Raw genomic sequence first — 15,689 nt, 5'->3', positions numbered from 1 at the left:
TAACAAGGACGCTATAATGAGTAACATGCGGGCTATGAATAGAATCACCTAAATAAAATAGCCTGATATGGCTTCTCAAAATCCCAATTCTAATATTTACCGGTTGGATTAACTACTTGGGATCGGGCTCCTTCAATTAATTAATCCAGACCAAGTATTAAAAGGCCCAAACTCATAATAAAAATTCTTAAAATTAAAGTGTGAGGCCCACCACAATACTAGTCCAATATTTTGAGCTGGCCCAAAAGTAAATAACAGAAAATGTTCTCAATCAAGTATGGAAATAAACTGGCATAATTACATAATATCATTTAATTTAATACATAGAGTATATAAATTAAATAAATTAAATTTTTCGTAAAGCCTTCCGTAAATTATTTGAGGTGGTCTCCTGTACACCCGGGTGTAACACCCGAGTTGTACCCGACAAGAATCCTGACCCAATTAGACTATACTAACTCATTTTTTCTTGGAATGACACTAACACTAACACGAAATGACATTAACACTAACACTATTTGTTTTACAAATGACAATATTCCGAAAATGACACTAACACTATGTGTAAAATCACACTAACACTATATTGAAATGACACTAAGACTACATGTAAATGACACTAACACTTAACATTCGGACAGGATAGTCCAATTGAGTCGAATCGGGTCAGTATTCGGGTCGGGTTACGACCCGAGTGTACCGTACACCCGGGTGTACGCCAATTTTTGTGAAATTATTTTGTTGGAATAAAGAAAAAAAAAACGTTTTAAATATTTTCTTTCGGCGGAGGGCTCCTCCTGCTCTGTTGGTTGTGCATGAGATAAAGTGTTTTGAGCAAAAGAGAAAAATGAAAAAGGACCCACAATTCTATTAAAGTAGTCGTTTAACTTTATTCGTGAGACAAGCAAAGCCACGTAGGGTTCTTGCCGTTTTCTAATTCTCAGATTGTGTAGAAGACTTCACCATTTTCGTTATAGGGTGTGTTTTCTTGTAGGGTGTATTATCATGATCATTGATGTAATAACATTATCATGAGAGTAAGCATTGATGTAATAATTTAATTTTTCACTTTAGTGATTATTAGATTAAAAAAAAGTAGGGACCAATAATTTTTTTTTCAATCTTTCTTATTCTTTTTTTTTTTCCGATGATAAATTTACAATTAAAATGATGGTAAAATAGAATCCTGGACTACGAATAATGACTCGATTGATGACGAAGAAAACAAAATTTTGGTTCATTTTCTCCACCTTAATTAATAAATGAATTTTTTTTACGGTAAATTAATAGAGTAACTGATTTTAAGTAAGTAGTAGTTTGATTTTCCATAGGCTAATCTACTCATCAGTCTAATGCGGTGTAGAGCATAAAGTGCTAAACTTTAGCAAGCCGTAGCTACTAAAATCAACTTAGCATTCAATGAAAAATATTGGAGGGTCGATTCCTTTGGAAACAAAAGCTCCCTCTCTCTCTCTCTCTAAACTACACTTTAGAAACGAGAATTCACGGGACATCCCTGAAATCTCCACTTGGAATTCATCTTCTTCCTGCCAAACAGCCTACTTTACATCTTTACCTTACGATATACCAAAGCCAATTCACAAACATCTCTCCCTTTTCTGCACATATCTCCAATTTTCATCTCATCAATTCCTCCTCATCATGCAGATTTCTCCATAAAATCTGAAATCTTTCCTCATCTTAATACTTTTTTTTTTTTTTGATGAACAAAAACTTGATTTGATAAATGAAACACCACAAAATCTTTCCTGCATCATCACCACCCACTCGACCTCATGTTTCTGAATCAGTTCATGCACTTCTTGAAATCAATGCACACATTCAGAAGGAAAACAACACCTCCACCTCGTGATATTCAAGAATTTTAGTTGTTTTTTTCATTTGTTTCTGAAGAAATAAAAAAGAGAGAGAGAGAAATTAATGGCTGCGGCGTGTTTCAATCCGTTTCGGCTGCGAAGAAGCAGGAGCAAGTCGCTATCAATACCTTCAACCTCAAGAAGCCAGCTGAGAATCGAATCGGACAACATGGAGAGGAAGAGATTCGACAGCTTGGAATCGTGGTCGATGATTCTGGAGTCGGAGAATGTGGAGACGTGGGAGGCGAGCAACGAGGATCGGGAGGAGTGGACGGCGGATCTGTCGCAGCTCTTCATAGGGAACAAGTTTGCCTCTGGGGCCCACAGCAGAATCTACCGAGGAATCTACAAGCAGAGGCAGTGGTCTGTTAAGAGGGTCAGGATTCCCACCCACATGAGGAAACCAGAGCTCTGTCGAGCGCAGTTTCAAGAGGCGAGGTTGCCCTTCTCCTCCCCGTCTCTATCATCCCAACATCGGTCAGGTATTTCATTCTATCATCACTCTAACTCAATTCATCTATCACTCCCAATACGGAGCCGAAATTCTCATTTGCTAACGGGCATAGTTCATGAGTCAAATTTTTTTGGGCATCCGAGGATTTATTTATTTTTTTAACATACAAAATAATTTGTCATAAAATTTCATAGATTAAATAACGTAGCAAAATTCTCATTTGCACCGGGCAGTAGCAGATCAATTTTTTTGGGCAATCCGTATGATTTATTTATTTTTTTAACGAAAAAATAATTTGTCATAAAATTTCATAGATTAATAATTTCAATACATTACAAATAACTTAAGAATAGATATTTGTTCAAGCTAATGCTCTTTGTTTTATCAAAATTTGCTTCAACTTCTACATTGTCTTCACGAATCATTTCATCGAAATTTAACTCATTTAACAGCTCGTGTTTCTCTTTCAATTGATTCAACAACAGGTGTGACTGAATCACATAAAAATCCACCTCTACATTTTTCTGGGGAAATAAAAAAATAAAAATCATTCAATTTCCTATAAAAGTAAACTAATTTCTTGACATTAAGCCATTCAAACTACAATTTTTTCAAAATTAGATACCAAATCAACACAAATTGTACCTCACAATTTTTAATTATATATGTTAAAAGATAGGAAAAAGTGAATTGATGTATGTTAGTTGAATTGATGGTAAGTTATGGGTGTGCAGTTTATTGCTGCGTGTAAGAAGCCGCCGGTATACTGCATCATCACAGAATACATGTCACAAGGGACTCTGAGGATGTATCTGAACAAGAAGGAGCCTTACTCCCTCTCTGTGGAGACCATTCTGAGATTAGCCCTCGACATCTCAAGAGGCATGGAGTATCTCCACTCACAAGGCGTCATCCACCGAGACCTCAAGTCCAACAACTTGCTCCTCAACGACGAGATGCGCGTCAAGGTTGCTGACTTCGGGACCTCGTGCTTGGAGACGCAGTGCCGGGAGGCCAAGGGCAACATGGGCACCTACCGTTGGATGGCCCCGGAGATGATCAAGGAGAAGCCTTACACGCGCAAGGTCGATGTATATAGTTTTGGTATTGTGCTCTGGGAGCTCACAACCGCTCTCCTCCCCTTCCAGGGGATGACTCCCGTGCAGGCTGCTTTCGCTGTCGCTGAGAAGGTTGCATTACCTTCCTACCTTCCTTCCTTCGTATTCGTGTTGACATCATACCTAATATCTGGTTTGCTCTGCAGAACGAGAGGCCGCCTTTGCCGGCAAGCTGCCAGCCAGCAATCGGGCACCTGATCAAGCGATGTTGGGCGGCCAACCCGTCGAAGCGCCCCGATTTCAGTGAGATCGTGTCAGCCTTGGACAAGTACGACGAATGTGTGAAGGAGGGGCTGCCCCTGACGCTTCACTCGGGTTTAGTTAGCAAAAACGCCATCATCGAGCGCTTGAAAGGATGCGTATCCATGAATTCCTCCGTACCTGTACATGCCTGAGTGCACATCTTGTATTCAAAGTTGATACAGATTTGTTATTCTCTCTCATATGTATATACCTACTATAGCGCTTACACTCATCAAAGTTCACCTCAGCTCACTGTTTAACTTATCACAATTAAGAGCTTGTGGCATGAATAATTTTCATGTTGCATTACTAATTTATTGATGTTGTAGTTTGTTACTTACTTGTGGTGGAAGAGAAACAGAGTGGCACTGGCAGTGGAGGAGATATGAATCAATTTTATTGATGCTTTTCTTGTTTCTGTAATCCATTGAGAGTGAAGAAGGACTATGATCAGAAAATTCTAGCAAGATCAGCTTACCTTTCATGCCCCAGTTTTATGATTGCTATAAGGGTTTTCAGTCGGGCCAATCCTCGCGATTTCGGGCTGGTTTATTTGGTTACAGGCTATTTTCAATTTAGATTATTTGAGTCTTTTCAATTTTGGGCTAAAGGGTTTGGGCTTCCAACCCTAAATCTTTAATTTTGGGGTTGCCCATCAAGCCAGAAAGTTTATACAAAAAAATATATATATATATTATAACTTGTAGGGTTAGTTACGCCAAAATCCATGAACTTTGGTCAGTTTTCCAAACTTTCCATGAACTTTTTTTTTTTATCATCAATTTCCTAAATTTAAACGATTGTTCAATTTTTCCACACTTTTCATAAATTCCCAAATTATGAGTTGACATGAAAAATTGAACAACCGTTTAAATTCAGGGAATTGATGATAAAAAAAAAGTTCATTGAAAGCTTGGAAAACGGGCGAAAGTTCATGAGTTTTTGCATAATTAACCCTAACTTATACTCCATCCCTCTACGAAAAGTTCGCACTTTTTTTCATTTTTGGTGTCCACCAAAAGTATGACACTTTCCTTTTTAGAACATGATCTGACATATTTTTTTTATCATTCATCCTGATAAAAACTCTTTATTTACAAAAAAAATCACTTTCAATTCAATTTCAACCACTCATTTTATACAATGATGAAACTCTTTCTCCACTACATAAATATCACCACTCATTTTATTAAAACATGTGCCCACAAAAAATGTTTTACTTTTGGTGGAAAGAGGGAGTATGATTTTGGGATAAGGTCCAAATACCCCGTTAGATTTTACCACAACAATCTGATATAACCTAAAACTATGTTCGGGTTAGACCTTCACTATGAACTCTCAAAAATAAATCAACTAAACTCTCCCGTCTAACAGCTCACTAGGGTCGTTTGAAAAAAATAAGTCTTACAACAAATGAAATAGAGGGTAATCCAACACAATACCATAGCCGCTAGGCGAAGGGAAAGGTGTAATCATTGGGGAGAAATGAGTCGTCGTTAATAAATAGTTGTAAACGGTGAACCTTAAATCAATGGTGGGGGCTAACAGAATCATGCAGGCACCCACCATTAGAGGAAAAAAATCTTATAACGATCGAAAATTTCGGTCGTTAAATTAGTGGCCCTAACGATCGTTTTTTTTCTTTTTAAAGATCAAAATATTTTTTTCTAATAACGATCGAAACTTCGGTCATTAATATTATTTTATAATTTTTTTTATTTTTAATTTTTACTTTTTTTTAATGATCGAATTTGGGTCGTTAATTTTTGTTTATATTTTATACCTCCATCTGTCCCATAAAAGTATGCATAGTTTTTTTCTTTTTCGTCTGTCTCATAAAAATATGCATGCTCCATTTATAGTAATAATTCTCTCACTAAACATCACAATCAATGTGAGACCCTTCTTCCACTCACACTACACTTTATAGGATTTCTTAAAATCAGTGTGTGCACTATCTCGTAACAACATATAGGTATAAATTTTGAAATCTGATGAACTACATCGCCATTGAGGGTTGGGTACTTGTGAGCGAAATTCCATTGTTCTCATCTGTGTGTGGGTATCACATCCACATGTCTTTTTTTTATTTGGCAGAATATGGGTATTTACCGTAATGTATTTTTGCATTCATAGGTGCATCAGATTTTCCCGTGATTCATTTTGTCATGTGATTACTATCCGTTTGAATATTATGTAAGTCCATGTGCTATAAGGTATTGCCATAAGTAGAAACGAAGTTGGCTGGGGCAGGGTCAGCAAGACGGACAAGACACGACGTAGTTGGTCGACTAGAGATGAGGAGCTATTGTTGGCTTCACTGAAGGAGCTCGTGGCTTTTGGTTGGAAAGCAGACAATGGTTTTAGGGTGGGGTACCTCAACAAGCTTGAAGAGGCTATGCGCAAGCAGTTTTCTAAAACAGATTTGAAGAGGATGCCCCATATAAATTCGAAGATCAGTGCGCAGAAAAAAAAATTATTACTCTCTCGCGGCGGTGCTGACACGGAGTGGTGTAGGCTTCAACACCAATGGGACATTTATGATATATTGCAACAACGAGATGTGGGAGCAGATAGCGAAGGTCACTACGTCTTACCCGCCTAATGACGATTTAGTTTTGGTGTGTGCTCATTAATTTTTCGCTTGCAGTGCAACAATAATGCTCGTTTGATGCGGTTCAAGAGTTGGTCCTTACTAGAAGATTGGAAGGAGATCTTCGGGAAGGATATGGCGACAGGAGTACACTATAAAAAATTCGGAAAATACTAGCGACAATTGTCGTCGGTATTCATAGCTTTCCCACCAGAATTTACGACACCGGCGGCACCTCGCCGCCGGTATATCGCTCGTCGGTGTCACGAATACCGGTGGCAAATGACGGCCGCCGGTAAATAACAGCGGCACCGCCGCCGTTGAAAGTCGTCGATTGCCGGAGTTTTGCTGAAGTTTTACCGGCGGCCTGATTAGCGGCGGCGCTTCCGCCGCCGGTAATGTTGGCCGCCCACCGGATCGGCCCGAAGTTTTACCAGCGGCATAGGCTACTGGTGATTAGCGATGGGGCTCCCGCCGCCGGTAAAGTTTATTTATTTATTTAACGTTAGACGAACTTTCCAGTTGTGCTCTAAAGTCAAGCACACTTAACCTTGAAGTTCCTTTCGAGTGGTCACTAATACAGAACACTCGTATTATTGATATATCTAGTACTTATTAATTCATTTAAACTTTATTTCAATATACATTATCATACATTCATAACCTTAGAATATATCGACATGATATCCAAGAGATGTCATTAATTACAGATCGGTCTCGTTTCCGTTCATATTTTTATGTTGAAAAAATATTTATTTATTAATTTATTATTATTATTATTATTATTATTATTATTATTATTATTATTATTATTATTATTATTATTATTATTATTATTATTATTATTATTATTATTTTATCAATCTAGTCCATAAGTATTTTAATTTGGTATTTGTAATGTATTTTGAATTCAATTGCATACGTTGAATTCAATTTAGGTTACCTTTTTTTTAAGTACATATATTTTTCGACTTAATTATACAATCACAATAAATAGGGGATGGAGAACGAGGTAAGTGCAATGTTGTTCCAAAACATGAAATAAATAGTTCAAGAAAACATAAATGTAAAAACAAAGTGCAAGTGTAATTTTGTTCCAAAATGAAATAAATACTTCAACAAAATAAAATACGTAGAAGTCAGTACGATGAACCAGGGTTCAGAGACCTAATCAGTAGGGGATCGAGACAGGTAACTGACGTGACGTGCTGCTCGTTCGGCCTCACATACTGCTCGTTCTGCAGCCCTGTCCTCGTCAGCCTTCTGCAGGCGCTCCTCCACCGTGAAGATTTGTGTCTACATACATCTGCTGAGACATCCCGGAAGTGTTGTGCTGCTAGTAGACCCCCTACTAACCTGGCTCACACCGACACTTCTAGTGCCGTACAGCCGTGACCTGCTAGGTTGTACGAGCTCCAAGTAGATCTCATTCAGCTGGTGCTCCCGTCCTTGCTCAGCAGCAATGCAATGAATCTTCGCCTAATTCATACATAACAATGCATAATTGTTAGAAAATACATTTCACTATGTATTACTAATATTTGATTAAACTTAAACACTTTCATCAAGTCTGGCATCCCTCTCATTCACATAACCATCCAGGCGTGTGTGGAGGCAGAGGAAGGTGCTGTAGTTCTGTGCAGTCGGGGTGAGTCCACTCTCCAAACTCTGTTTATGCATGTATATAAGATAAATAAGTTATTATTTGCGATATTATATATATATATATATATATATATATATATATATATATATATATAGGGTGTGGTTCTAGAGAGAACTACATTATTTGTGAGAACGGGAGAACCATCAAATATAATGCATTCACTGTAAAAATTAATGCATCCGCTGTTAAAATTAATGCACTCAAAAAAATAAAAAAAAAATGCTCCCTTCAGGATTCGAACCCAGGATCTGCATTCATCCAACAAGATGATGCATCCACCGTAGATCTTGATGATCGAATGGCTGAAAATGGTTCTCCGGTCTTCTTTTATTTATGGTTCTTTCCTGAACCTCTCCCTATATATATATATATATATATATATATATTACTTAAGAACTTAATTGATAATTTCTAACCAGACTCTGCTGCAGGATACGAGTGGACTGAGACCCTCCAACGTGCCTGCTGATCCCTATACCGGGTCCATTGGGATCAGACATCCAGTTCGCACGCGATCGCCGGGAAATCGCCAGAACATCCTCGCTCATGTTGTCACTATACCTTTTGCGGGCATTTTGCAACCACATCACCTTCACATCATGCTCATCCTCAGGATCCCAAACATATTCTTTCTCTTGAAAAAAATGGTTAATTTAATATAGGGTTAAGGTGCAGATAGGCCCCTAAAGTGTAAGCCCTTATAGCGCATTGCTCTCCTTATTCACAGTGTGTGCAACTTACCCCCTAAACTTCAAAAAATCGCACATTTAAGCCCCTTTGACCTAACGCTGTCAATCAACGTTAATAATTTTTTTAATTATTCAAATTGTGGGGCCCACTTGATGTCCCCTTCTTCTTTCTTCTCATATTGCCTCTCTCTCTCTCTCTCTCTCTCTCTCTCTCTCTCTCTCACCAAACCATCAGCGGCGGTGCCTCCCTCCCGGCGGCAAGTAAATCAAATACCCATAACAAGTAAATCTCCAAGGCAAGAAAAATAGAAAATCTCAATTCCTGAAACTCGGACAAGTAACGCTCGGCAGAAGGCAAAATCACCATAAAATAAACGACGATGGGAAACTCAGATTCAAAAAGCTTAGATCTACAGCAGCTAAAAATAGGATCTTACACACCAACATCAGTTCATGCCGACAAGAAAGCTAATGAAACCAAACTCCAACGAAAATGAAATCAAACTCCAATAAAAGAAACAATAGCAAAGGATATGATCTGCGGGCGGTGCAACGGTGGCCATGAGTGAGGGATAGATTTGTTAAATAACATTGGCCCAAAAGTGGCCCAATCTCCTTCGACCTCCGACGAACAGTGGCTCTCCCTCTCGTCTTGACTTAGCAGTCGACGACAGCAGCAAGAAGAGCCGGCCATCGCCGCCTTATCCCTCATATCCCTCTTGGCTCGCTTCTAAGACTGGATACCACAACAACCCTCCTCCTTGGCAACGGCAGCCGTCGTGGCCTTCGTCGCTTCCCTCGATCTCTCCCTTGGCGACGGCGAAGTGTCGTCGCCTCCCTCGGTCTCTCTCTCGCCTCTCACAGCACAGATCCCCCCCATTTCTCCGAACGGCGACTACATCAGCGACAAGCCGCCCCTCCGCCTTCCTCGAACTCCGATGGACAGTGACCACCAGGCCACCGTCGTTCTCTCTGGTCACGCCCTCAGCAAAGCCCAGACCAGCCCAGGCCAGTCCATTTCTCTCTCTAACCATAGCCGGGCAGTAGCAGTAGAGGGGGATACGAATTGTAATAAAAAAATTAAAGAAAACTATAAGTGGGCCCCACAATTTGAATTAAAAAAAATACTAACGTTGACTAACGGCTTTAGGTCTGATGGGCTTAAATGTGCGATTTTTTGAAGTTTAGGGGGTAAGTTGCACACACAGTGAGTAAGAGAAGCAATACGCTATAAGGGCTTACACTTCAGGGGCCCATCTGCACCTTAACCCTTTAATATATAATATTTTAATAATATATAATGACAAATTTTGTTGTACTAAAAATTCAATTACCTTGAATTCCTCAAAGCATGTGTCCTTCACCGTTTGCGAAATCAACTTCCAAGTGAATCCGCCTGGGTTCTGAATCCTCTTAAATGCTACAGAGAAGTGGTGGCTCCTTCAACTCATTGTGGATATATTCCAATATGTAAAAGTAATTTAAGAAATTATTTGCTATATGGGAAATAATGATTTAAATTAAAATACTTACCCAGTAGCCATCCTCTCAAAGAGATATCTCCCTCTGTCGCCCCTAGGCCAGTCACTCCTGGTATCGGCAACTGATCGGCCTATGGGCCGTGAACTAGAAGAGGCATGGGGAGTGGAACCCTCAGGAGTCGCAAAAATGTGCGGCTCGAACCCTGAAGATGTCTGATCAGTCTGTTGTTCATCCTCTCGCCGAGCAAACATATGGAAACCTCTACGAGTAGACATGTTACCAGTTTCAAATTGATTCAGATGAGCATAGACACAAATAAAATATCATAAATTACTTGAATCAAATAAAATTTCGGCAGCATAACCCCACTATCCTAACTACCAAGTTCTCGACTCTACCAGCAGCTATGTTAACCATAGTGGTTCTAATTTACTAGGTCTATCCGCCCCCCAATTGTTCAAGCAATAAAAAATACAATAAAAAACAATCATTTGCTGGGAGAAGATCCTTAAGAAATAATCAATTTCTATCCCAAAGGGAAAAGATCATTAAGGAATTGATTAAATCTATCCTACAATATAGCAGCATATTATTTTACCCTAAACACATACTAGCATAGTTAAACATTTATCAATATACTTAATCAACAAATTAATTTACTTAAAATTTAGTTAATCATACTTAATCTAACAAAACTATCTAAAATAAATAAACTAATCTAACAAATTCATACTTAATCATACTTTATAAACTAACAAATTCATAATTAATCATACTATAAATTAATTAAAATTAATCTAATTAATATTAATTTTAATCTAACAAAATAATAATAAATAAATAAATAAATAAAATGGCGAGAGCGAGAGCGTACGGTGGTGGTCGGCGGCGGGGCGTCGTCAAGGCAGCGGCAGAGCGGCATCGTCGATCAAACTGAGACGAGAAAGAGAGAGAACGAGTGAGATGCGAAATAAAGAGAGAGAAAGAGAGTGAGAGAGGACCTGGGGGCAGGCGGCACGACGGCGACTGGCGGTGGGGGCGCGGTTCCGGCTATGACTTGGGTAGGGGGGTGGGCTGGGGACAGGGGGGCAGGCGCGGCGGGATGCTGAAAATGGGAAAAACGACATAATTTTAATTTCAGAAATAGCGGCGGCAATTTTTCGCCGGTAATTAACGTCGGCTCCGCCACTGGTAATTGATTTAATATAATATAGTATTTAATTTAAGATATACCGGCAGCAGCCTCGCCGCAGGTAATGCCGTCGGCAATTTGAAAAATACGGGTCACCTTCTGCGCCGTCGGAGGGCCGCTGGTAATTATGGCCGGAAATTAGGCATTTTTTTGTAGTGGTACAAGCGGATGATGTAATAGAGGTTGTACATGAGATGTGTCAAACTAATAACCTTGCTCAAGGCGGTGTTGGTGGTTCTAACCATATTCCCGTAGACGAAGAAGTTGCAAATGACGAAGCAGGGGATAGTGTGTGCCAAAGTGAGAAGGGTGAAGCAATTGCGAGAGGTTCGAACAAGAAGCATAAGGTATGCGACGAGCTAGACGGCGTGTACGCGATATTGGGTGAGATCAGCCGTAACACAAACAAGAGGCTAGAGAATCTCGCCAATCGTATTGGGTACGAGTTTGACCTCGGGAAAGCTAGACAAACGGTGTTCGAGCAGCTGGGCACGATTCCTGGATTGTCGATGAATGATAAGTATGACATCTGCAAAATATTGGCTAACAAAGTGCAACGACTTGAGATATTTATAGGCCTGCCGAAAAAGGTTAAGTCCCTATACGTGGCACGTCTGCTTCAGTCCAAGAAAGACTAGCCAATATGGTTTTATGTTTTGTGGCTTGGTTTGAACCTGTTTTTTGTTTTTGGCTATAGATTTAAGAATATGTGCCAAAGTTATGTTTGTGTAAGTTCCATTTTGTGTATATAGATAGAATGGCTCAGTTACACATTCTGATTGAAGAATGCAGAATTTCTACTTCAACGAACAAATTATTATTGTGATGGTATTATGCTTTGGAATTTGATATATTAAATTCTAGGGAAAAGGTGCAGATTGGCCCCCGAAGTAGTAGCCCCTATAGCGTATAACCCCTCTTACTCACTATGTGTGCAACTAAAACCCTGAACTCCGAGAAAATGGTGCAAATTCCCCCCTCTCTGACCTAACGTCGTTAAGTGTCCGTTAACGTTTGGGTTTAATTGCACCCTCCACTTTAGGGGTGGATCTGCACCTTATTTTATTTTATTTTTTTATAATTTCAGCAACCCACCTCCGACATCAAGTTAACCGCCCCCGTACTCATCGATTCTGACTTGCACCTTGTCAGCTCGCACGCGCCCAATCTCTTGATCGTCGACTGCTTACCGCCGACATGCAACAACATCACCAACTCCAGATGTGGACCTGGATCGAATCTTGCTTGGTCCAAATCCATATTCGTATTTTTTTACTTAAGTCAGGATCCGGTCCAAATCCATTAGGTCCAAAAAAATGAGATTCATGTCTAGATCCATTAGATTCACAGGGTCTCGAGTCCTGACCCGGATACATTCTTTTTTCTCTTTTAAAATAAATTTACAAATATTAAATTAACCAAAAATAAAATCATAATTATTATCTAGAGTTTTAATAATTATTCAAAAATAAATAAATAAAATTTAAATATATATTATATAGATAAATATATACACAATTAATATCATAAGATAAACCTAAAAGGTTAAGGTGTTAGAGGAGATGCTGTTGTGCGGGGCGGTGAAGAAGTTGGTGGCGTTGCTGCATGTAAGCGGTGGGCAGTCGACAACCAAGAGATTGGGCTCGTGCGAGCTGACAAGGTGCAAGTCAGAATCGATGAGTACGGGGGCGGTTAAGTTGATGCCGGAGGTGGATTGCTGAAATTATAAAAAAAAATAAAAAAAAAATTAAGGTGCAGATCCACCCCTGAAGTAGAGGGTGCAATTAAACCCAAACGTTAACAAACACTTAACGGCGTTAGGTCAGAGGGGGGAATTTGCACCATTTTCTCGGAGTTCAGGGATTTAGTTGCACACACAGTGAGTAAGAGGGGTTATACGCTATAGGGGCTACTACTTCGGGGGCCAATCTGCACATTTTCCCTTAATTCTAAAGCATTATTGTGGGTATCAATATGTTGCAGTGTAGTTAAGGCAATTTGCGGATCAAAATGTGTAAATATATCATAAGGTATTTGTTCATGAAACTTGTGATATTTTTAACCAACAACCTATAATTATCAAGATTTGTGCCCCTGTTCAGTTATGCCATACCCTTGGATTCTCATATAATTATCAAGATTTGTTGCTCTCTCGCGCTTGGCAGTGGAACGACAAGCTCTCAGCGGCGTCGCGGTGGGAGCGAGGGTAGCGGAGGGTGAAGGATTGAGGGTGCGGATTCAACGGGGATGGGAGATGGATTCTCGTGAAGAACAACGCAGAGTCAAACAACCGAAAAGGGAGGCGGGAGGGAGAGACACTCAAATTGAAACAGTCAAATTGAATTTAACTAGAGCTAATTCTATTATTATTTTATTAAACTTAATTAAATAATTTAAAAATATATACTCCCTCCGTCCACGATTTAATGCTCTACTTTGGTGTGAGCACGGAGACTAAGAAAGCTGAAAAATGTGATGTGGATGAAATATAAGGGTAGTTGACTAAAGTGATGAAGATAGTTGACTAAAGTGATAAAGATGTTGTGAGTGGGTCCACTAGTGATTAAGTGTAGTAAATATAGAATATAAAAATGATAAATGTGTTTTAAGGTGGGTCCGTTAGTGGCAAAGGGTAGTAAATATAAGAAAAGAAGAAGAGTAAAAAAAAGTACGAAAAGCAGAATATGACTTTAATTTGTGGACAAAAATTTAAGAGCAACTAGGGCTTTAAATTGTGGACGGGGGGAGCATTAATTTTAATGGGGTATTCGGGTATATACCCGACACCCGATTTTCAGAGCACCCTAATACCCAATATCGATTCGATATCCTAACTTTTCGGGTATCAAGTACCAAATACCCAATCGAGTTCGGGTCGGTATCGGTACTACCCGATACCCGAACCCGATCTTCCCACCCCTAATAGGGTAGTTAGAGCATGTTATCATACTCCGGCTTGTGCTTTTACATGCTGACCCTTTCCACACATTGACACCATCAGACACAAAATATGGATAAGAAAAAAAAAACATGCTTTACCACCCATGCAAAAAATTGATTTATCAATCTTAGATGCGTCATAATGAAATTTTGAAAGATTTACATATGAACTTACACATATATAATTTTTTATTACTCTAAAGTAATTATGTTATATATGGTACTGAAGAATTAAATTAAAAATTAAAAGTGTTACTCCCTTCGTCCCAATAATAACGTCCCAATAAATGAAGAGATAGATAGAGATAGTTAAGGAAGTAAATTCGGGAGGGAGTTCGGGTATACCCTCACCCAACCTGATACTCGCACGGGTATTGAGTACCTGATACCTTCCAAAATCATAAAGAGGATTGAGTGCGGGTATGTAATTTTAGAAAAATGCGGGTATTGGGTACCCGCTTCGAGTAATGCAGGTACCCGCATACCCGATTCCACAAATTGATTTAATTAATTTTTTATTTATTATACTTATTTATTATCAATTTAAAATAATTCTCAATTTCTAATTGAGTAATTTCCGTCCTATTCCTAATTCTTATTCTTATGGGAGTCAATGAACAATAGAAATGATATTTTCATGGATAATTGATTAAATAAAAAGGATATTTTCACTTTTTTTATATATAAAAAAAGGGACAAAACACCCTTAATTTGCGGGTACCCACAATTTGCGGGACAAAACACCCTCAAATTTATCTGGCTTCAAAAAATCACGGATAATGCGGGTACCCGAATACCCGCAGCGGGTATCCGCTGCAGGTATTCGGGTACTCGTACATACAACGAGGGACGGGTGAGGGTGCAGTTTTTGTGTGATTTTTCGGGTCGAATACCCAGTAATTTACGGGTAAGGTACCCGACCCTCCTTGAATTTACACCCCTAGATGTGAAAAAGTAAGACATGGATAAAGTAAATGAGAAAATAAATGTAGAGAGTAGATAAAGTAAATTATTTCCTTTTTTGGGTTGAGACATTATAAATGGACCCCCAAAAAGAAAATTTGTGACGTTATTATTGGGACGTATGAAATATTATTTAATTAAATAATTTATAATTTAATTAATATTGTTAATTGTTAGAGTATTTTCTCTACTCTATATTTGTTATCATTGTGTAGACAAAGCATGTGTCTCCGTAAGTGTCGCTTCCGATAGTGTTGCCGCCGGTTTAGGAACCGCCGGTTCCGGGCCCGAACCGGCGGTTCAGGGTCGAGAATCCGGCGAACCGGAACCGGCCCGAATGAAATATAAAGGGCCGGTTTTCGGACCCTGAACCGGCGGTTCCGGGCCGGGCCGAAAACCGGCGGTTCAGGGCCGAATACCGGCGGTTCCCGGTTTTTCACAATTTTTCACTTTTTTTTTAATGAAATTAAAT

At 39.2% G+C, this 15,689-nt stretch overlaps 1 protein-coding gene across 1 annotated transcript; it reads left to right on the top strand.

Moving 5' to 3' along the window:
- Nucleotides 1-1,429: 1,429 nt before the first annotated feature.
- On the top strand, nt 1,430-4,028 carry LOC131011279 (serine/threonine/tyrosine-protein kinase HT1-like). The gene is given in 5 exon segments (XM_057939068.1): nt 1,430-2,269; nt 2,272-2,327; nt 2,330-2,359; nt 3,066-3,521; nt 3,596-4,028. Coding segments are annotated over 5 exon segments (1,119 nt in total). The 5' UTR covers nt 1,430-1,941; the 3' UTR covers nt 3,845-4,028.
- Nucleotides 4,029-15,689: the final 11,661 nt, after the last annotated feature.

Source organism: Salvia miltiorrhiza, chromosome 2, assembly GCF_028751815.1.
Source record: "Salvia miltiorrhiza cultivar Shanhuang (shh) chromosome 2, IMPLAD_Smil_shh, whole genome shotgun sequence".
NCBI classification, from domain to species: domain Eukaryota; kingdom Viridiplantae; phylum Streptophyta; class Magnoliopsida; order Lamiales; family Lamiaceae; genus Salvia; species Salvia miltiorrhiza.
This window is presented reverse-complemented; position numbering and strand designations above follow the sequence as displayed.